The 24,525-nt window shown below is 43.4% G+C and overlaps 2 protein-coding genes across 4 annotated transcripts in view; one reads left to right on the top strand and one right to left on the bottom strand.

The window, feature by feature from the left end:
- Window positions 1-24,525, top strand: part of IQCK (IQ motif containing K) — a 632,757-nt gene that overhangs the window by 71,120 nt on the left and 537,112 nt on the right. For all 3 annotated transcript variants that reach the window (XM_078665098.1, XM_078665097.1, XM_078665096.1), the window contains exon 4: window positions 17,701-17,729. In XM_078665098.1, the coding sequence (XP_078521224.1) occupies window positions 17,701-17,729 (29 nt within the window). The remainder of the gene's footprint in view (window positions 1-17,700; window positions 17,730-24,525) is intronic.
- The window catches only part of KNOP1 (lysine rich nucleolar protein 1), a 386,483-nt gene that overhangs the window by 144,934 nt on the left and 217,024 nt on the right, over window positions 1-24,525 (bottom strand). The window lies entirely within an intron of this gene.

Below are 24,525 nucleotides of genomic sequence, written 5' to 3'. Positions count from 1 at the left end.
CAAGGTAGGATATGCCAGAACCTGTCCAGCGCCGTGTGACTCCACACAGCATAAAGGAATGTACTCTCTTCTGTCCCACACAGAAGACATGGTTCACTGATAGAATATCGATGACAAAAACATCAATGTTAAAAATATCAACAAAAATGATATAGAATACAAAAATATTGACTCCCATACCTACACAGGTAAGTACAAAAATATTGAATACAAAATATCGATGTAAAAAATATAAATTTAAATATATATATAAAATAAATTAATATATATTAAATATTAATATTATTTTAACAAAATTAGTTAATTACATTTAATATACATTTTTACAAAATGTAACAAATACAAAAAAATAAACACACAAACATAATCATGTATACATATATATATATATATATTTACTTTAACATAATTAATAAACTTATCTTGAATTTATTTTAAAAGTTTAAAATAATATAAAAATAAAAAATAAAACATAAAAAAATCTACAATAATTTAAGACATTAAACTATTAAAAAATATGTAAACTTAAATTCCCCAACACAATCAATGCAATAGTAGGGAAAATGTTGGATAGCTAAATAATTAAATTTACTATTCCAACTCCAGTGAGTGTAAGAGTAGATATGGGGGTCGATTCCGATTCGGGAAAAACCGCTCCGAATAGCCGTCTCAAATCTCCGTACGATTCTCCCTCGGAACCCGCTGTACGCAACATATGTACAGTTTGCGGCTGTTTTTTACGACCCAGCAAGTACGATACGTGTCGGGTACGCACCGTACCACCCTTTTTCTACGGCAGCTGAAAACAGCCGTAAAAGCGGAGTTCGCGCTGAAACAGGTACGCAATGGCCCCCCCGGGTATGGTGCGTACCGCCCATGATCGCAGGGGTACGCACCGTACCCCTGCGATCATGGGGGGTACGCACCGTACCCCACCATCATGGGGTGTACGCACCGTATCCCATGTTTGCTGGGTGTACGGTGCGTACACCCCATGATCGCGGCGTATGGTGCGTACCCCCCCAAACGTACGGTGTGTATGTGAATGTGTGCTTTTCCGTACGAATCGCACTTACCTGATGTGGACCGTACAAGTCGCGTCCCGATACCCCGGTCCGGATCGTACTCGTCGGGTCGTACGGCGTCTGTACGAGTCGTACGGAGAGGGCTCCGGATACGAATCGTACGGACGGATTTTCTCCAGGATCGGAATCGACCCCAAAGTGTTAAATAGGAAAGGGGTAAAAATTACTATTTCATCTCCCGTGAGAGCAACAGTAGGGAAAGTGTTGGGTAGCAGAGGGGAAATAATTACTTTTCCCACTCCAGTGAATGCAACAGTAGGTAAAGTGTTGGATAGAGGAGGGGTAAAAAGTACTATTCCCACGCCAGTGAGTGCAACAGTAGGGAAAGTGTTGGATAGCGGAGGGGTAAAAATTACTATTCCTACTCCAGTGAGAGCAACAGTAGGGAAGGTGTTGGATAGCGGAAGGGTAAAAATCACTATGTCCACTCCAGTGAGTGCAACAGTAGGGAAAGTGTTGGATAGCAAAGAGACAAAAAATATGATTCAAACTCCAAAAAGTGAAAACTAAAATTCATTAAAGATTATTAAAAAACCATTAAAAAAATGAACAATATGTAAAGATGAAAAATTAAATAAATTAAATATATATAAATTAAAATTATTATAATATTAATTACATATAAAAAACTACAAATAATATATAATATAAAATAATAAATAAATGAATAAATAAAAATGTTTTAACTAGAAAATATTTACAAACAAATAAATTAATTAATACATAAATTTATTTATTGTATTTACCACCACACCAATAACAAAACACTTCAACATTTCTAATTAAATGTTTTCCAAAATTAACATAATTAATAATCAATTAAAAATATATTATTAATAAAGGGAAAAACGAATAAACATTAATTGACTACACACACTTTAACACTATGATATCCACAACACACACCTAAATTAAACTCTAATACACAAAACGTATTTATAAGTAAAAAACTATTACTATTAACAACTAATAATGAAGTAATTACATGTATTTAATACCCACCTGTTACCCGGTTAAAAGTAAAAACAACAGACAAAAAATTAAATTACCCAAAATACATATCAAATAATTAACATTAATTAACAAGTATATATTAATTGATTAAATGATTAAATACAAATTACTTCCCACCCTTTACTCCTATAAACACCAAAACAAACACCTAAAATTAATTACACAATTACCATAATTAATTACCAATTATTTAAAATTAATTAACATCTAATTATTAATTCATCAATTAAAAATCAATTACTTCTCACCCTTTACACCTATAATCACCACAACACACACCTAAAATTAATTATACAATTACCATAATTAATTACAAATTAATTAATTTAATTAATTAACAGCCAACTATTAATCCATCAATTAAAAAATGACTTCACACCCGTAACACCTATAAACACCTCAAAACACACCTAAAATTAATTACACAATTACCATAATTACCGATTTATGAATTTAAATAAATTAACAAACAATTATCAATTAATTAATTATACATTACTTTACACATTTAACACAATAACATCTTAATTAAACAAATATTATTTAAAAAAAATCAATAAATGTAATATAATTAAATTACTTCCCACCCTTTCCCCCATAAACCCACAACCCGCTATGGAACTAAAATGCTAAATTAAAATATTTTTTTTTATAACTAGTAAAAATGTAACACATATATTAAAAATACAAACAATTCTGATACAAAAAACACATACATATAAAATAAAATCTAAAATACATAACATTAATTTTTAACAACTATATTTTTGCAAACGATATTAAACAATTTGATATTTTTAACATCAATATTACTTACCTAAAGTCGAGATTCTTGACCACGAGAATGTGTATGTCGATATTTCTGACCCACGATATTTGCAACTCGATATTTGTGCAAGTAGATATTTTTGAATCAATATTCTGTCTCTGCACCGAGCTGTATCAGGTGGTAGTGGGCTGAGATTGCCGCCTCACGAAGAGTCCCCAATGCCTCTGTCCAGTCGTCGTTGTCTAGTGCCCTAATGTCTGCCTCCCATGTCACTCTGAGGGTGGGTAATGTGTTCAAGCTATTTGTGACTAGTGTCTGGTAGACTTTTGCTATTTGGTGAGGCCCCAAGTCTCCCAGGAGGAGTTTAACCTCCAATGGGCTAAATTCTGGATGTCCGTGAGGTCTTAAGATAGGGATTGAGAGCATGGCGGAGCTGTAGGTATGGATGGAATTGGCTGCGATGCAGTTGGTAACCAGTTTGCAGCTCTTGAAACGATTTCAAAACTGTACCCCACATTACATCCCCCAGAGTGGAGATCCCATTCATGTCCCACTCCCGAAAGGCCTCCAGTTGGGCCACCTGCCTGAGCATGCCCCCCTTGCCATAATGGCGTCCTCTCCATCAGCTTCCCCCACCAGCCCATTCACTGCAGAGAGCTCCTCCAAACATTAAATAGCACCTGCGTCCCCCCAGCATACAGGTAGTCCAGTATGGGGGTGTCACCCATCTCCCACCTCTCAACTGCATATGTTGGGCCGCTTTTGTGGGCCATACCACCAACAGTTTAGAATCAAGAGGTGGGATAAGGAGTAGTATGAGTATATGTCAGCTGTGGCAATACCCCACAATACGTGGATTGAAAACAGGTTCTGAGGGCAATGCAGACCGCCCCCCTTTTCAGGAATCCCCCCGAGAACAGCATCCACCTGTCTGAACCACGACCAAGGAATAGCAAAAGTATAGTTTTGTAAATGATATAACAATCGGGGCAAGGAGGCCATCTTAAAGATTGCTGACCTACCCGTCAGTGACAACGGCAGGAGCAACCAGATGCTCACCTCCTCTCTAACACGTTCCAATGCATCCCCTAAGTTTCGAGACCATGCCAGCATCGCGTCTGGAGAGACATATAGCCCCAAATATTTAAATCAACCATTGGTCAAAGTCAGTCCTGATGCCCACTCTGTCATCTCAACATAGCCATTTGCAGGGAATATCATGGATTTCGAGGCATTCATACAGAGGCCAGAGGTCTCGCTAAAAATATGCATGATCTGCAGGATTCGGACCTGAGGTTTCTGGGCTGGTAAGGAAGAACAGGACGTCATCCACGCAAAGGGCGAACCTATCAAATAGCCTCGCACTCCAGTCAAAGCCACTCACCTGTGCATTCAACCTGATCCATGGGACCAGTGGCTCCATGGCTTGTGCAAACAACAGTGGTGATAAGGGACAGCCCTGCTTCATCCCCTGACTGATTGGTAATGGGTCGGATGAGGCACCCGCACCCCTCAACATTGCCAAATGATCTGTATACAAAGGCACAATATAGGAGACAAATTGGGGGCCCAAGTTCAACCTCTGGAGCAGAGTAAACAAGTTATCCCAACTGTTTTAGTAGAAATGGGGAGATTAAGACTGGGGGTCAAAACTATGAGAAGAGACCAAAAACAAGAACGTGGGGGAGAAGATGGCAAGAACACAAACAGAAACAAGAGAGTAAGGAACGAGACCGTCACCATGACGACCAGGTCCAAAAAGAACTAGAAAGTCTATATCAGAGGAACACACTGAGACTACCCCACAGGAGCTAACAATTGTAAACCTTTCGGACAGAGTTTTGTCTGAATTTGATTTATCTGTATTGAAAAAAGGTTTGGGGTTTTGTCCGACCCAATATGGCAATGATGTGGAAATATTTGTTGATTTATACAAATGTGTACGCTTATTAAAGCTGAAAGATCACTTAAAAAAAAAAGTAATCCCAGCTGACAAAGTTGAATGCCCTGTCGATGTCAGCAAGGAGCACTGCCGTTGGCCTCCCCAGTGGACCAACAAGAGCAAGAGCATTGTATACATGCTAATGTTATGTCGCATGGCCCGGTTTGGCATGAAACCCGCCTGGTCAGGGTGGACCTGGACTGACATGTACTGCATCAGCCTATTGGTCAATGTTTTAGCAAGGAGTTTCACCTCTAAATTCAGGAGGGAGATCGGGCTGTACGAGGAGTGCTTCTCTGGTGGTCAGCCCTGTTAAACTACAATTTCTGCTTGCTGCCAGTCTGGTGGAGGTAACTCCATCTCACATGCCAAATGGAGTGCCCCAAAAGGTGTTTTCCAAGCTGAGGCATAAAATCTATAAAAAAAAGTTGGCATGGGAATCCATTTAGACTAGGAGCCTTCCCCGGCTGTAGCTCCGCAAGGGCCATGGAGAGCTCATCTACAAAAACGGCAATTTGACCTCTTTCGTGTGTACACCACTCTAAAATAGATGGCAAAGCTCTGAGCTACCTTGCAAGAGCGCTCCAACAGTCGCCCTTGCGCTTCTCAGAGTATGGGTAAAGAAGATTGGTGTTGGGTGGCTTGACACAGCCTGTGTAGTATTTTGCTTGATTTGTTCCCCCATTGTTATATTAGACTCTGCGCTGCTTCGCCTCCTCTAAAAGCAGCTACTGGTACTGCTGTTGAGAAAGGCCCAGCTGTCGCCACACAGCGTGCCTGTCAGCCAGACGACTATGGTTGTCAAGCATCCACATTTGCAATTCAAGGTCTGCATAGCCCTGTGCCTGACGTTGGCGCTCCCGCGTACAGTAACAGATATCTACTCCGCACAGAGTCGGCTAAAAGGTCTTCCGCAACACCACTGCTGAGGACACCATGTCAACATTGAGGGTCAGGCACTCTTCTATAGAGCATGCGATATGTAAACCATAAGCAGGGTTCCACAGATGCCACGACGAGAGCCCCCAGCGGAAGGTCGACCGCCTAGGCCCCACATGAAGCTTAAGGTTTACCGGGGAATGATCAACAGACCCATTGTTAGGATTTTGACATCTGATCCCCTATGAGCTTATGCGCTAAGGAGAAGAAAGCAATCGTGATGGGAAAAAAAACGTGAACTGTGAAGAAGTAGGTGAGGCCTCTTCTGGAGGGGTATCACACTTGCCACAAAGACCCAAGCTTGGACCTGCCTATCTCCAGGATGCTGCCCTTGGTGCACCACCAATCCACCTGGGGATCCATCATGTCGTTCCAGTCTCCCCCCCCCCCCCCACCCCTAAGTACTGTCTGGCTCCCTCGGCAGATCCCCCCAATCTCACAACCAGATCTACAAATGTCTGCCACAAGGGGGAGGGGCATACATACAACTGAGAGTAAGTGAATCTCCATATGTGGGCCAGTGACTATCATATATTTACTGTGGCAGTAAGCTCATGTCTTAAAGGGGACACTAGGATGGATCAGTATGGCTATAGCCCTGGATCCCCTGTGAACCCGGAATGGAATCCCTGATTGTAGCCATGTCTGGCAAGGCAGGGGGCCTTAGTATCAAGGAGATGTGTCTCCTGCAGCAACAAGATATCAGTCCCCATTCCTTTAGCATATTTTAAAACTGCCCCTCATTTGATCTTATAAAGAACACCCTGAACATTCCACGATATTACACAGAGGCTTCCTGTGGGATCCCCACACCTTGTGTTACTCATCATGGGCAGGTTGTGTGTGTTCTAAGGGCTGCATGTTGGCATGGGACGGGGTGTACAATGGGTCTGTGCAGTTCAACCATATAAACGTATAATGTTCCCCAAACCATCCACCCCATACTTCAATAAACAAGTAGTACCTATCGCGGGAGGTGTTGACGATGAGCTCCAACGAGGGTTGCTGCATTGCCATTCTCAATGGATCGCCACACCCCACTAAGAAGAACTACTAGAGAATATGGACCTGTATCTCTATGATTGTTGTCCTGGATACTGTGTCCCACACTGCTACCCATGCAAATATTAACAGACACTCCAATGGTACTGAGTCTCTGCACTGTCCCACTGTTCAGAAGTGAGCAAGAACCTCTAGGAGGCCAACCATGCCCGAATCTACGGCCTCTGCTCGCATCGCAAACCCGGTCAGGAGTCTTTGTTGAGCAGTCTCTCTTGTCCCCTTGTGATGGGGGGGGGGGGGCGGGGGGGTGAGGCTTCAATGTCACAGTTTAGTCCTCCCAACGAAAGACCTCCTCTGGTGAGTCGAAGAACAAAGTCTGCAAATTATACACTACTCTCAGACATGCTGTATATAGAAGCATGTATTATAGCTTCAATTCCCATAGGTGTTGTTTGGATGCTGTAAACGATTGGTGCTGCTCTTGGACAATTTTCGTGTAGTCGGGGAAGATCATGATTTTTTGAGATTGGAACACGATCTCACCCTGAAGCCTGGCATGTTTGTGAATTGCATTGTGCGACCGATCCAACACAGAGCAAGAGTAGAGCCTCCCGGGAGCACCACAGATTGGATCCATTGTGTCAGGAACGCGTCCATGGAGGACCCTTCACAGCCCTCTGGAAAGCCGACGAATCGCAAGTTGTATAGGCGAGTTCGGTCCTCAGCTTCCTCAACCCGTGCAGTCAGTTCTTTTGTGACCACCGTGTGTTTACCTTCTGCTGTAGAGTCGCCACTGAATCGATCTACCGGCTTCCTGAGGTCCTGATAGAGCATATTTACGTCGGAGCACACTGTCCCAGTCCTGGTCGTGAGCATATCACAGGACTGTGTGATGGCTGCCTGGAACATTGCATTATCCGGGGTGTCCGCTGCCAGTCTGCATGCCCCAGTGGCTGGGGCTGCACCCCTGAGCTGCGCATATTTGTCCCTTGTCATGGTGAGTGGTGATCCCATGGCAATCCCAAAGCCACTCACAATGCTCCAGCCATGCAGCCAACCCGCCAGGCCCCCTGTAAGCAAGCACGAGGGGAGACACAAGCAGCCGACAGCCAAGGATCCCGCCACAGGCTCCCCGCACAGAAAAATAGAAGGCTCCAAGCACGAGCTGGTCGGCCCACTTTCAGGTATTAGCGGATGCCGCACCGTAAGCCACACCAGGGCCTGGCCCGTCTGCCTTTACAACATAGGCACCAACTGTCAATTTCACTCCCTAAAGGAGTCTTGACCCCGGCTGATCCGACTTCTGGGGCGAGTGCCGGGGGCAGGCCAGTGCCCCCGGTGGGAATGTCCTCCACAAGTCTGCCACAGTGGTGTGCACGCACTCGGCCGGTTGGCTCACCTCCACAAGAGGTACAAAGGGATGCTCCTCTCAGGGGGAGGGGCAAAGTTTATACAGACAGCAGGCAGCACCATATCCAACTTTCGTAAGCCAGAGCGAGCAAGGCAAGCAATCCGCGTGTGTATGTCCAAGGGTATATCGACACCCCAGGCCTCTGCAGGGCCTGCAGCACCAACTGCCAGGCAAAGGAGGGTGGGGCACGGGGTGTCCCACTTAGATCTTCATATGCAAGGGGCAGCCCTCCATCCCCCCTCATCGGGATCCCGATCCACTCCTTCCAGCCCTCCATCCCTCTCACCAGGATCCCGATCCACTCCTTGTACCTGTATGAGGGGCCACAGCATCCTCCAATGTCCCTGGCCAAGAGAAGACCCACCCAATGCACAGCTGGGCTCCACAGCTCCTGGGGGGGAAGGGCCCATCTATGCCAGCTGATGCCCGGCACTCCAGGGCTGCAGGGCAGGGTGCCACCCACCCAGCAGGGCCTCACTCAGCCCCTCCATGCCCAAGCCTGAGGTGGGCTCTCTGTGGCCTCAGCCACACCTCTGACAGGGCTGAGTCCTTCCGCCTCAGCAGCCTCAAGGGCGGGCAACTACTCCTCCGGAGGCCAAACACAGTGGGCGGGAAAGAAGAACACGGTCAGCACCTCCAGCACTGTGCATCCCGTGCAGCGTCACTGTGTCCAGTTCTATGCTGCCCAGCCACGGCTGTAGGTGACTCCAGAGCGCTGCAAAGAGCCACGGTTGAAATCAGCCACTGCCCTCAGTCCCCCACCGCTTGGCTGACAACCTAGGTGCCTGCAAAGGGGGACGTGATGCAGTGCGGGTAGAATGGTGACAGATCAGGATGCAGCCTCCGTGTTCGCTGGTCAGGCCACGGCCCCAGTTTACTGATCTTTAACCACCCAACAGCTTCATAAGAGAATAACCAACTGGCATTTAATTGAAATCCTTGTTGGGAACTCAACAAGGTGCTGTGTATTTTCCACAAATATTTTGAAAATCCAGAATGCATATTGTGCTAATGTGGTGGTTGCTGACTTCAAGCATGAACAGGACCCTCCTATCGTCTGTGATTCCCACAGACCAGTCATAACCAATAGCGGCCTGAATAAGCAAGACAGAATAAGCAAGACAGAATAAACAATAACACTGGACAGTTTCAGCCTTTTCGTTACAGAAAGAGTACAGACCTGAAAGGGAATACTCACAGCCTAATTTCTTTTTTCAATAATTGAGGCTACTCTGTGAGCCTCAGACCTGATAGGCGAAGATGGTAAGGGAAAGCTATAGGAAATCATCCACCTTTAACAACCCCTATTACCTGACAGGCCTCACTAGTGTGTCTTTTGCTTTCAGGCCTCACTGTTTGGCATTCCTTTTTGCCTGTGAAACGTTCCAGCAGCCGAAGTTAGCATCTCCTTTAAAAAAAATCACAATTTACTGGTCCTGGGGTTAAAATTGAATGTTCAAATCTGTTATGAGTACTGTGTCCCGTGGGCCTTGCATGAAAATGACAGTATGCCTGCTGTCACCATGACTGTATGCATTGAACAAGTGCCTAAGCATTGCCAAACTAAAGGACAAAGATCAAGATGGGGGGAGAATGGACCACTTGTCCTGTGTCACCAGGGTCTTAGTTAACGTGGGAGACCATTGTTGTAAAAAACCCTCATATACGGACACAGGCGTTGGGCGGTATATGTTGATTCTCTGCCTTAGTATACCGTAACTTCATGATCATTGGGTCTTTTTCTTTGTTCAGTATGCTGACCTCCGCATGGACGAAGACCAACTGGATTGACAGTAGTGGCCAGGAATAAAAAAGAGGGCGTGCTCGTGCTAAAAAATGTGAGATAAAATTCCTAACACCAAGTCTCGTGTACTTTATTCCTGAGATCTATGATGTGGGAAACTTAAAACAAAGTTGTGCATGTATAGACCCAGTTACTGGTCTATCGCACTGGTGATCGTGGTCAACATGTTTCAGCCTCTTGGGACCTCTAGAGGCGTTCGTCAGGACCAGTAGGTTAAGAGCTTTTTTGTGGCTCTTAAGGTGAAAGAAAGGGGAGTTTGTAATCAGCACCCTTGTTGTTTAAGGTCAGATCTATGGTATCTGTACCTCCAAACTTGGTGTATATTTCTACTTCGGGACACCAACGAGCCAGAAGGACCTAATACGGTGCTCTGTGAGAACAACTTGTTCTGACTCTGCTCGTTGTTCACCGGGTGGACAAAATTAAATGCCGGATGTTTTAGGTAATTTTCTTGGACTTTAACACTACACATGGGGAAAACTATAATTTAAATAGTCAGGCCACCATATGGCCATTCTCTAGGGTCTGTGTTATCCTCCCTACTAAAATGTTGCTACCCCTATTTGAAAGCTGGTGAGGTGGCCCATGTTCTGCAGTACTTTGCCAGTCATCCGAAGGAACCTCAAGACATGGTTCTTCCAGGCGAAACAGGCATGATCTCTTCCTCCCTCCTCAGGCCTGCCCTACTCAGAGCCTGGATACCCTTATGGGAGATTAGGTGCACTCTACAAATTTACACAACAGTCTTCATTGTCTAGTTTTGAAGGGAGACCTGTAATGTTCCAAGGGACTACATTTAAAAAAAGTGTGCCCTCCAAGTTGGCTACCACTTTTGCCTTCCACTCAGGCTGCAGTGTAATTATGATAACCCTTTTGCCCTGAGAGCTATTCTAAAAAACATTTAACTGAAAAAGCATGACAGAATATAGAAAAGAATGCCGACTAAACCCAAGAACTGGGAAGGCAAGACAAACACCGAAAACTAGGGAAGTTGGGTAAGCCTCTGGAGCAAAGGTGGGTAGTATGGTGGTACAACTAGGAACTCTAGTATACTGTGCAAGAAATCTGCTCACAGAAAAGAGCAGACATGAAACTATAGTGACAGAACAGGCAGCTCTGGAAAGAAAGACGAATGGTGATACAGAATCAGAGAGCAGGGGCAGAGGGGCTAAAGAAGCAAGACTGTTTCTGGGGAGATCAAGTACGAATGAAAAGTGCTAAGCACTCAGACACTAGGAAAAAGCCTTCAAGTCAAGCAGCAAGTCAGACCAGGTTAAACAGAGTCTCTGCAGTAAGACAGTTGCAAGAACACTGATCACTGAACTCACTGCGAGGATATAGCTGGCAGCTCTGGGGAGGAGCATAGGTGCATAGAGAGCTAGATGAAAGCAATTAACCAAGTGCTGGAAAACAGAGATGCAACTAGAGAAGGAAGGCTGCATTGGAACTTGAAGAGGACTCAAAAAGCCACAAAGCACAGGAAGGGAAACAGAAAAATCAGGAACAGAGTGTGATTTGGAGTTGAGACAGAGGAAGGTTGAGCAAGCATATATGTGTGGGCCAGAGAATCTCTAGGGACTAGGAACCATAACACACATAGCTTTATCTGTAGGAAGTCATTTTGCCATGTTTTGTCAATGGAAAGAATGGTGCTGCAGCATCCCCGCCAATATTATTGTGGCCTGGTGGTCGGACCACCGGTGTGGCAGTGCCCACACAATGAATAGAGTGAATAAGACTGGTGCACAGCCTATGGACTATTTCAGAATAGTTGTATTCTATTTGTCTTGTCAGTTCTGGGTGCCACCTGGATGTATGACATTACAACGCATGCTTTTACCACGCATGCCTTTACAACGCGGTATTTACAACGCATGCCTTTACAACGCATAGCGCTTTGGGGTGCTGGATAGTGAATAGTTTAATTTACTATTCCAACTCCAGTCCCCGTGGATAGTAGGGAAGTTGTTGGATAGTAAATTAAATCTATTCCCTATCCTAGAGCGCCCCCCAGCGCAATGCGCTGTAATGGTTTGCGTTGTTAAAGTTGCGTCGTAAAGGCACTGCGTGGTAAAAGTTGCATTGTAAAGGATGTTTCCCGTGCTACCTGGGTGACGTCTCTTGTCTTGGACGCCTAATCCAGAATATATTCTTTAATACATGAGGAAATTGGCCAAACATCGACCAACAGAACCAAGGAACAAAACATAAAACAACTATTATATTTACATATTTATTATATGTACAACGCATCCCAAGGGGACTACGGATTGCTCTTAAACCTTCTTTGTGTAAGAATTTAAAAAAAATTCAAGAACGATGGTACGCCATTTTAAACAAGTGCTCGTTGGATTTGATTTTGCTTATTATTGAGAAACTTTCAGGCATTCTTAGTGAGTTGACTAAAGAAATGGATGACATTTCGGAAGAACTTTCAGGCATGATGTCCACCCAAGAACTAACAAAAGTACTAGAGGATATCAACGAACAAATTGCAAAACACACGCAAGAAATTAATGACAGAAAAATTAGAACATTTAGGCGAGACACTCTCGATTACAAATTAGGAGAGGTTTACACATGGGTAGATGTGTATGCCCAGAGAAGAAGAAACCGCCCCTACTCACAATACACCTACACCTCTTCATCAGGGAGTGATGTCTCTAACAAACCGCCCACAACTAAACAACAACCTCAAAAGAAGCCACAAGGAACCACTAGAGAGGGAGCACCAACAACCTCCACAGAAACTATATCTTCTGATGTGCCTTTTTTAGAACAAGGCCCCGAGCCAACAGACGACCCAGGAGGGGAAAAAGAGCTACCAAACACAAGAAGTGTGACAGGAAAAACGAAGGAAAAGAAAAAGACAACAGTGAAGACCAACTAGTCAACATCTCAGACTACGCATTATCCAACCAGGAACTCACACTATTACAGAAAGGGACATCTTTTGTCCCTACCACACAGACCAATACACTCGAATTAGAGATCAGCCTATTCAAACTTATGAGAAAACTAAGGCGGCGTCACTTTTTTGATAACGTAACTCCCAAACCAACTACACAGGAACAAGATCAACTGATGGGTCTCAGACCGAAAAGCTCATTCCAGGCTTCTATGAGTCATAAAACCTTAGACTTATTTGAAACACTTGTAAAACAGGATTTGACAAAATTGAAATGCCAGAAAACCATCAGAAAAAACATCACAAACAAAGATTTGGGTATACTAAAAAGATTGGCAATCAACAAACTCATCACCTGTGTTAAAGCTGACAAAGGAGGAGGCTTGGTGATAATGAACACCAGCATGTATGAAACAAAGATCTTGGAACATATATCAGATTCAACCACATATGCACCATTGGAGAACAATCCTACCAATGAGTACATGAAGAATTTGACAGAGATCATTTACAGGGCCAAAGACAACGGTAAGAAAGGACAAATAATTTTCCAATAAAACAAAATCCCAAGAGTCCTACCTTTTACATGCCGAAAATTCATAAAAACTTGGAAGACCCACCATTAAGACCCATTGTTTCCACAAGAGGGAGCCTGCATGAACCCATTGGCCAATTTATAGACAAATATCTACAACCGACAGTAAAACAAATGACCACCTATATCAAAGACACGACAGACTTTTTAACCAGACTCAGCATGATAGAGGTTAAACAAGATGAACAACTAATTCTGTGTACAGCTGACGTGAAGTCACTATACACCTCAATTCCGCATGGCTCAGGAATGGAAGCCATGGAACACGCAATATTAACTACTGATCTTGATTCACCTATGCAAACTTTCCTGATGGAACTTATGGTTTTCACCCTATACCAGAGCTATTTTAAGTATGACAACAAATGGTATCAGCAACTCGTGGGAACTTCCATGGGTAATTGCGCAGCCCCTGTGTATGCGAATATCTTTATGAAGACCTATGAAGAAACCAACATCCTGAATAATCCAAACTGGACGTCCAACCTGAGAATGCTAGTAAGATACATTGATGATATCTTCATCATATAGAACAGCACAAAAGAAAAATTGGAAGAAGAACTGACAAATCTCAATGCAGTTGATGAAAGGATTCAACTTACATGGGAGATTTCTGACAAAACAATCACATTTCTAGATGTACAAATTACTATATCTACGAAAGGCTTGGAAACTGACATCTACCGAAAGAGCACTGATAAAAACAACACCCTACACTACAATAGCTTTCATCAAACAGCTCTCAAACAGCATCTTCCCCTCTCACAAATGATGAGAGTAAAAAGGATCACATCAGACCCCAACAAAGCCTCTTTAAGAATTGAAGAAATGGGAGAGAGATTTACAAAAAGAGGTTATCCCAACGAGATAATCACTACAGCCAAACAAAGGGTCAAGAAGATGAAAAGAACCGATCTACTCAAAGAACATAAAAGAACCGATGAGGCAAGAACAGCCATTGTGTCTAAATACTCCACATCCACTATTAATTTTAAAAAAATCATCAAAAACCATTGGGGAATATTGAAAGCAGAACCAGATTTTAACACCATCTTTGATAATCCTCCCATCTTTGCATACACCGGAGGTAAAAACCTAGGTGAACTTCTGAAAACTCAAATTCTGACACCGGCCACGTACAGAGCAACCAGACCATGCCTACATTGCGGCAACTGCAATAATATTATAAGAGGCATCACTATAACTCACCCCATGAAGGGACCCAACATTAAATTACGTGTCAATGCAACCTGTGACTCTTCCAATGTAATATATATGTTGAAATGCCCATGCGGCAAAGTGTATGCCGGGAAGACAGAGAGAAAAATCAAAACGAGGATTAATGAACACAAATCAAATATAAGAACTCAAACCAGAAATCGTCAGTTGCACTTCATTTCACGGAAGAACATCATAATGTGTCACAACTACAATTTCTCATCTTAGAAACCGTATGCAGAAGAGAAGGACTGGACAATAATAAACATCTACTTCAGAGAGAGAGTAGTTGGATTTACACTATGAACTCAAGTAAACCTTTTGGTTTAAATGATCGCATTGAATTTGCGTGCTATCTATAACATGAGCTGTTAAATGATTAACAATGTTGCTGTACTCCTTGATTCTGTTCCGATGCTCGGTGCATCAATCACCATGCGTTTTTAATTACTCTGATTATATTTGTGTGTTTTTTCTCACGCTGACCTGTACATTCTGACATTTTACAATCCCCTATTATTTATTTAATTTTTCGCCGTTTGCCACCTTTTTCGATCGTTTTTGTAAACACTACACTTGTCTGAGTGTTTCTTTCACTTCAGACTGACTAGAACTTATAGTCTTTTTATTATTTCCATGACTTTCATTACCACGTGATCGGCACTCGCCATCCAATCAGGACGTTTCTTACATCGTAACTAGGAAGTAGGCACAGACAACCTTAGTGGACATACTCCGAGAGCATTACTCGCGAACTCGAAGAGAAGGAAGGGACGCCACGCGCCTTGACAGTAAGTTACCAAACGGACCTTTGGGGTCCGCGCCATAACATTGTACTTATACCATGACGATAATGCTCACGACTATATTTTTTACTTTGCAGTCCAACAAGTTTTCGTACCCTTTTTGAATATAGTGGAGTTCATTCCACTTCTGACATGTAAGTTTAGGATACGTTCGTTCGTGTGAACCACTCTTTATCTCCTTAACACTCTGACAGCACATTTTCACACTGGGCACAACATATCACGAGCACTGTGAGCACTATATGTACGCATGGAGTGAATTACATAGATCTCATGGTTATTATGTAGGATTATACTGCATTTGTGAATATATTTTTGATTGATTTTTCCAGCACATGCTCCCTGATGAAGGGCATACAATGCCCGAAATGCATAGGATAAACAAGAAGCTATGATGTCAATAAACATATGAAACACAAGATATGAAATGAAAGTAATTTCATAAAGAAAATGAGAACATATGTTGAATAAAAAGAATTGAACCATACAAGAAGTAGTGGTATATATTTTTGAAAGAAATCCTTGACAGACATCAAGGAGATACAGGTGTGCACCAGGGGATGCAACTAATGACTCATTAGAAGCACACACTTGAATATTATGCAGTGCCCACACAGCCATCATGGCTATGGTGGTCCATTGGACCACTGTAGTCATAATTAGGCCCTACGTCTGGAATGATATGTGGAGCAAGATGTGCAATGTGCCATGCAGAATTCTGTGGTAAACTGAGGCGGGAGGCAGGACCCCATAGGATCTCATGGGTGACACCTGTTGACAGAATAGTAGCATCTAATATCAGCCTACAGACTTGTATTTCTCAACCAGTTGACCCATTGGTGTTGAACCCCTATCTAGCTTAACTCAGCCCTCCCAAACATCTCATTATTATGAATACATTATCTTTCATCATATAACTGCCAGCTTTATATACATAAGCTGGATAAAAGGACAGCAGGCAATGCAGGCCATTATTCTGAGTTTGACCGATACAGGCCATCACCAAACAGTGGCAGATGTCCTGTTGCAAATGTATTGAGTGTATAGATGCCCTATACACTCTAAATAAGGAGTATGGGACAAAGCTTTGGTGGATGTCCGGCATGACCCACACTATAAATAAGGCCTGTAAACACAGAACAGGGTCTCACACAGAGGAGACACATCCGCAATGGAGGACAACCTTATGTAGAAAGGAAATAGCAGTGTTCCCGCTGAAATTTTCGCATGCCTTGTATATCACGCAATCTCCCACAGACAATTTATATCAGAACTCTCTCTTCCATTCTTTTTCATGTTTTTTCAGTCATATTTTTCTAACAGGTTTCACAAATATTTCCTCAATAAGTGTTTCCACACCCACCTTCTTTCCTAAGCACATTCTTCACTTTGATATTTCCTTTCTCCCAAGTGCAGTTTCTCCTACACAGATAAATTCTCAAAGCAATTCAGTCTTCCCCTCCTGGTCAGGAGTCCTCCTTCTAGTTGGCACCTATGCTGGTGAGAGATGTTTGCTGCAGGGCCCCAACATAGGCTGATGGCTGGACCAGAGCTATCAATAGCGCAGCAGGCTCTGTTGCACTGGCAGACATGTTGTTGTTCACCAAACCAGATGACTGGGGACCCATTTATCTTCCTTGCACTAGGGTCCATGCACCTTTGCTAAACCACTAACTGATGCTGCAGCCTATGTGCTCTCTTCAGCAGAGCACATGTACGGTGTCGTGTCCCTTACCAAAACCCCATTGGCAGGCCATATCCACATCAGCATGATGTTAAGACCGCCATTGGAGCGAAAGCAGGTAGTAAAGAGCAAATTTCTCACATGATTGTTCAACCTCCTCTTACCTTGGCATTTCCCAAATGTCTGATTTCACTAGAACAAAAAAAAGTATTATAGCCACAAAGAAGACATGGTTCAAATTATATATTTGATTTAGAATAATACATCAACACAAATAGTACTTTCTAAGTTTACTATGCTTCTTAAAAGTTCTCTTTTTCTTGGTCCTAGGTCCACATCCTTTATAAAACCTTATAAAAACCTCTTTAGATTTAATTGGGAATCACTGCATAGTTAAAATGATACAGTCCACATAGCATTTTATACCTTAAAGGTACTCCAGCCAAACTCTCATACTGGAAAGATCAAGCATAAATGTTTAAAATGTGATGCTTATTACTCCCTTTTGCTTTTTTTGTTCTAGATTTCGAACTAGAGCGGACTTTATCAACTGTAAGTAAAATGTTTGCTGCTCATATTTAGTTTTGACTTGAGAAACCTTAAATCTTTTTTAGGTATAAGAATGTACTCGGTGCACTGCGTGGAACTGTAGGCTTTGTGAAGCTTTGCGAGCAAGTGAGGTATGCAAGTGTCAAGAATGTCTTGTGCTGCACCATGCTACCATACAACTGGCTGTTTTCTCTTAGGGCAATGTTACTGCTGTTTCAAAAGCTAGGCACTAACCTTAATAACCTGTGTGAATTTCACTATATTGCCTGACATCACACGTATTAAAGTATCTCAGGGGGTTGTTCTTCCGTATCCATGAACCATGATTGTTATAGCATGTAGCATTGTGTTTGTAGGGATATGTAACAACAGGCTAATGAAAAACATGTGGAGCCATCTGTCATTGCAAAAACCACAGTATGACACAGTGTATTCCATTGATAATAGAAACATAAAAATAAGTGGAATTGTCAAAATCACAAACAGCAGTTGATTTTGTGAAGAAAATGAAGACTGGCAAAGTGGATGCAAGCAGACTGAAGGGTAAAATAAACAGATCGTGTTTGATAACTGCTCAGGGCTGTTGTTGGGTGTACGTGATGCTGTTTGGTATCCCCAAGAATTTTATATTTTGGTATTACAAATGTGCAGATAAAGAATTGCAGTGCTTCATATGTGCAATTATACCAAAAATGCCAAGACTGAATGTACTGGATATTTTTTTTTTTAATTTATTTTATTGCACGAAGTTAAATCTCACAGCCTCAGGCCTACAACCCCTTGGGCCGGCCTCGTTATAGGTATGTCAGGTAAACTATGAACACACACTTACACAGCCCATCAGCCGACAACCCGGGGGTCCGGCGGCGCATTCCTAGTAGCAGTTGTTCATTACACAGTCATCACTGCCAGCAGAGCAGGGTGCAGTTGTCATATGCATTTTCTATGATTTGTCCACCAGCTGGTCCCTACCTGTCCCCCCCCTCTCTCTCCGCTGCCAATTATTACCTGAGTGTTCGTGCCCTAACTAAACAAACACCAACCCCCAACTCGGTCAATGGCCCTATCTCCCCCCCCCCCCCCCTCCCATCCCTCCCGTGGTCATTATGTGTCGCACAATGATGTCCGTCAATGCGGTACCTAGCCCTATTCTACGGCCATACCTACCCCCAGTGTGTCCCTTAGTGGTGTCTGCGCCCTCTCTGAGTCAACCCCTCTGAATGTACTGGATTTTTACCTAAAGATGATCTATAAAATGAGAGCATGGGGGAAATGGGAATGTATAATTAAATATGTTGTCACTCAGTGAAAGTGATTTCTTCAATGGAGTGCCCAAGGATTGAGTTGGCATTGGCAATCCTTTCTTCACTACAAAAGTTATTTATTTGCGTAGGCAGTGAGTTATAGCTTTAAGTGGACATTAAGGTTGCGTCACCACAGTAGCATTAGCACCAATTATGCATTGATCTGACCATTCATCTGTATGTCCTGCTTTCATTCTTCCCACCAGCCATGTGTGTCTTATGTCTGTATCTCCGTCTGTATGAGTGTCAGAGTCTATGTTATCTGTTTTGTGGCTGCATACATTTCCTGGGTACCTTTACCTATGTTGATCTGCGTGCAAGGGACACTTTGAGCCCCATTATGAGCCTGGTGGTCCATGATCCACTGCAGTGGCGGTCTCCCAACGGCCCTATTAGTAGTCGGGCAGAATGACCATCACAGCCCACTGCAGTCGCCAGGGAACCGCTGTTCCCTGGCGGTATTATGATGGTCAGGAGGCCGCAATATGGTTGGCGGGACTGCCGCAGTCCCGTCAAGCATATTACAAGTCTCCTCTTCGCCAGCGGTGTCATGGAGGTTCCTCCTCTATGAATACCTTGCTTCCCCCGCATGCAAGGGGCACAACCTGTGTGAATACACCCGGGTCTCGAGCCCCATCGCTTCTTATATTTTTTATTACCTTTATGAGCTTCCTGTGCTGTGCTGCAACTCATATGACAAGACCTCTTCCTCTGTGGCCGCTCATTCGGGCCATGGGGTCCTCCTACTGATTTGGAACCCAGTTTTCATTGTGTAGATTTCTGCCGTATGTGCTAACCAGGCTTCCACCGTCACTGAGTTTCGCCTGTCCGTTTTTTCATTTTCCATCTTGGCTATGTATTCCCAGAATTGCTTCTGTTTGTTATTTTTACACAGATCAAATACTTGACTCCATTCCGTCTCAATCATCAAAAGTTTTTGTTCCCATATTAGGTGTTTATGATTCTGATGGGCTTCTGTGTAAGCACTCTCTGCCTCCATGGTCCCGTTTTTTTGATATTCCCATTCAACATGTCTGAGAGTGTAGGTGATGCCCCTCTGGCTTCTGCTGTATTTCCAGTTTCGTTCTGGATTCCCAGCAATCTTTTGTGTTGTCTTCCTGGCTCTACTTAACAAGACCGCTCGCAGCTCTTTTATCCAGGTTACTCAATTCCAGATGGATGAAGTGTGTGGCACACTGTTTCTGTGGATCTTGGTTCCTGGTTCCAAGTCTCCCATTTTAGTGCAGTAAATGGGTTCCATCTGCGGGATCTTTTTGGAGAATATGAGTTTACCTGACAGCTTCTTGGTCGTGCCATTACCTTGTGGGAAACCGACACACGACGCCAGGGGTCTTTGCCTGCCCGCCTCCCGCCGCCTAACTCCCTCAACCAACGTGGAGTAGGGCCGCCGAGCGGAGCGTGGGCGGGCATCCGAAAACTACAAATCCCAGCAGCCCCAGCGGGGCAAAACTACAGCGTTTGGCGCCAGAAGGCGCTCAAATAGAACGTCATCCCCGTCTCGCGGGACGCAGCGGGACGCCCGGGGCGAAGCCCGGGCAAAGGGCGGGCCCTCTACGGCCCTCATCGGCAGGAAGAGACTGGATTGGGCCAGTTACCCTGCTTCAAAAACTGTGGAGGTATTCAGATCAGATTCGTAATATATGGACATCTCAAAATATCATTCTGTTAATAGTATGGAGATGCGTGAGACAAGAAGCAGGGCAGCAGCGGGGGGGAAGAAATTAACAGGCACCTTAGATGATTTTATTGTAAGAACTAACACATTGATTGATGACGGGATCTCTTTGATGCAAAGAAGGGTATCGCAGGACTTGGAACACGCAAAACGGTCCTCTATGGGCCATTTTGCTAATGTACGGAGCCCAAACAGAGGAGAGAATAACATTTTATCTATGGATGTGACCAGCACAGCTGTTTCACAAACTCTTCTCGAAACTACTCAGATTCCCTTGGTTCAAACTCTTATATCCCCCCAGGCAACTACTAGTGTTTTGATACACATAGCACCCACACCTAAAGATAACAATGCTACAAATGTTGTGCTACAGGGGATAAAGGAAGGGGCAATCCCTAAAAAGAGGACAAATCAAAAAATGCTCACTAACACAAGTGGCAATGATTTATTGATAGACACAAGAAACTCTCTTATTGTTAATGGCAATACACAAGGAGAAGATGGCCTACCCCCTAACACAGTGTGCCTAGCTATCCCGGATGACACCATTTTGGACGATTCGATGGCTGACTTAATATCTAATAGCTCTAGTAATAGTTCTCCTGAGGGTAGCCTTAATGCTGGCAGGGAAAGAGAAACTACAATGCTTTACCTGTTGGAGACTTCAATGAAAACTTTATTAATCCCCCTGATAGATCATCTTAAGGAGTTGGAGAAACAAATCCAAGACCTGAAAAAAGACACACCTACGCAGTATGAGAATCTGGCTAAACAAATAGCCAACGTAAGCGCCCCTAAGGCTCAAGCTAAAGCAATATCATCTAATAAACCTGGGCCTATACTGACAAAGGGTGTCCCAAATGGCACCCCTCTAGGTACAACTAATCCCGTAAAAGGAAAACTCCCTAACCATCAACTATTAAAAACGGCATCAATACCTAAAAACTCAGCCGTACCTACCAAGGAGGCACCAGCTCCACAAACTCCTGTTCAATTACCTGTCAAAGGCCAACCAGTTATAAGTGATGTGCGCAGAAATATAAATTTACCACCAAAAGCCTCACCATATGTGGTGGTTTTGACCGGAGTTCCGGAACTAGATGCTCAATCAATTGAAACCAACGGGGCATTAATAAATAAGGCCATTCATTGGCTTAATAATAACTATCCTCTCCCGCCAGCGATCAAAAGTAACATCCTAATGGCAGAAAGGGCACCATGGATTGGGTATAATAAAAAAAGGGCTCAAGGCGACTGTGTGGTGATAACTTTTGACAACCCACGTACTGCGGAATACATCACAACGAGGGCCCCTAGAAACCATGGCCTGTCCATTGTGGCTAGGGCACTACCCTTTTTTTATAATGATGGGGAACACCCGGACAATGGGTGGAGCTGGACTAGGGACAACCGATATTCAAGAGACAGAGGTGGCGTGGGTTATGATAGGAATCAGTATAACACACAATGGGGAGGGGTGAACGAGGATGGATGGAATGTGGTGAAACATAGGGGGAGGATTCCACACTTTTTTCCGCAAAGGTATGACCCAGGATGGTTTGGTAATCAGCAACTTCCTCCCATTCCATGCCATAATCGTTTCGACTGCCTAGAAATGTTGGATTGACTCCCTGAGGCCAAAGAGGTTTTAAAGGTTCCTATTCCTGTAAGCCTGGGGGAGACTAATCTATCCGGGTATGATGTGCCACACGAAACTCGAGTGGAGGCTATGCTAACACAAGGGATGCGGGGTGGCCAAGCTGGGGCAGCTGTAGAGGTGCTCCCTAAAGAAAAATTCTGTAAAGTGGTCTTTTGGAATGTGGCAGGCATAAAACAAAAAATGCTTAATCCATTTTGGGATGATGTAATTACTGGTGTAGGTATACTAGCTCTACAAGAAACTTGGGCCACTGCACCGATACACTTAAATAGTTACAAAACCTTCCTTACTCCTGCAGTAGGGGGGGTATATGGAAGACCCAAGGGTGGATTAATAACATATATATCTAACCTGCTAGTATATGATAAGATTTCTTTCTCCCCTGGATCCAGCTTCTTTCAGAAAATAGTGATAGATACAAGGAAGGGCCCAAGGATTGTCTTTTTAAATTTCCATAACAATTTTTCAAGTAGCAGGATTAAGGAAGTACTTGCATTAATAACTGAAGAATTGCAGACTGAAATTGATAAGAAAAAAAGGGGCGAAGTAATGATATTGTGGGGGGGGGGTGATTTTAATTGTACATTGTGCAAAAAGGGTCAAAAGGGTATATGCGGCCTGATGTTGGAACAGGATATTAATTTAACGCATTTCGAACATACCCTACTTGGAGACTCATTAAATGAGTTGATTTTTAATTTTGATTTTGGGTTCACGAATGAGATAGCCAACCACACAATGTCATTTGCTCCAACTTTTGTGGGTCGGGGGGCCTCGACTATTATTGATTTTAGTCTTTGCACAAATAGCTCTGCTGGAAGATTGATTAGCTCTAGTATAATGGACTTAGCATTAAGTGACCACTTTCCACAGGTAATAAAAATGGAGAATCTATTTGTCCCATCCGAAAATGTAGTAAGATCTAAGTACACGGTACAGGATGTGAAGTTAGGTTCCCAAAATGGTTATACTCTTAAATGGAGCAAAGTGGTCCCGGATGACTTTTTGTCCAAAGTAATGAAAAAGTGTATGAATAGCTTTTTGATCTGTTTGAATGAAGAAGCAGAGAGCAATGATATTTTAGCCCATTTTAATATTATTGCTACCACAATTAAGGAGGTGCTGCGGGTTACACGAAAAAATTGCTTAAAGCTTACCAGGAAATGGTTTGATAAGAAGTGCACTAAGGCCTTAACAAATCTTAGACATGCAATCCATCAGAGACCGCGGGATGTAACCCTAATCAGAGACTCAAGGAGGAATTACAATACAGCATTGAAGGATAGGAAGAACGTGATAAAAAGGGAGGCGTGGGATGAACTATGCTTGGCTTCACAATCGAAGGACCCAGCCGCTTTCTGGAGGGTTATAAATACTCCGCTCCTGTTTGACAAAAAAGCAAGCATGGAAATTGCCGTCACAGAAGATGAGTGGGTGGCCCATTTTTCCTCTCTTTATACAGCTGCTGAACCAGTGCTCGATACAGGTCATGATTCCATGATGGTAACCATAGATTTACCTAAAGCTCTGGTTGTAACTCTTCCAGAAGTCCTTGAGAGTTTGAAGGCAACCAAGGGGGTAAGGCGGCTGGACCAGACGGTATACCAGCCGACCTTTATAAGGCCAATACTGATTTATGGGGGCCAATGCTAGTTAAGCTTTTTAATGTTGCCTTGGCGAAAGGCCTAATCACTACCTGGTTTACATCAATTATAGTCCCGATTTTCAAGAAAGGTGATAGGCAGAACTGCACATGTTATAGGCCAATTTCCTTATTAGATTCCTCCATAAAAATTCTTGGTAGAGTGGTTTTAGTTAAGTTGCAACGCTGGGCAGAAGAAAATGGGGTGTTGAGTGATTTTCAATATGGCTTCCAAAGGGGTTTAGGGACTATAGAGCAAGGGCTAAACTTATTTATCTTGCAACAGAAATATATAAGGGTTAAAAAACAACGTCTATACCTCACTTTTGTCGATTTATCTTCGGCTTTTGATTGCGTGTCCTATAACAAGTTGTGGGTAATAATGGCCGAATTGGGGGTAGATAATGCTATTATATGCTTTCTCAGAGATTTATATTCTGGGGCCACTGCAACGGTCCGGTATGGGAAAGAGGGAGAATGTAGCAGACACTTTGGGA

The sequence above is a fragment of the Lissotriton helveticus genome, chromosome 10 (assembly GCF_964261635.1).
Source record: "Lissotriton helveticus chromosome 10, aLisHel1.1, whole genome shotgun sequence".
NCBI lineage: Eukaryota > Metazoa > Chordata > Amphibia > Caudata > Salamandridae > Lissotriton > Lissotriton helveticus.
The sequence above is the reverse complement of the archived record's forward strand: the minus strand, read 5'-3'. Positions and strand labels throughout refer to the sequence as shown.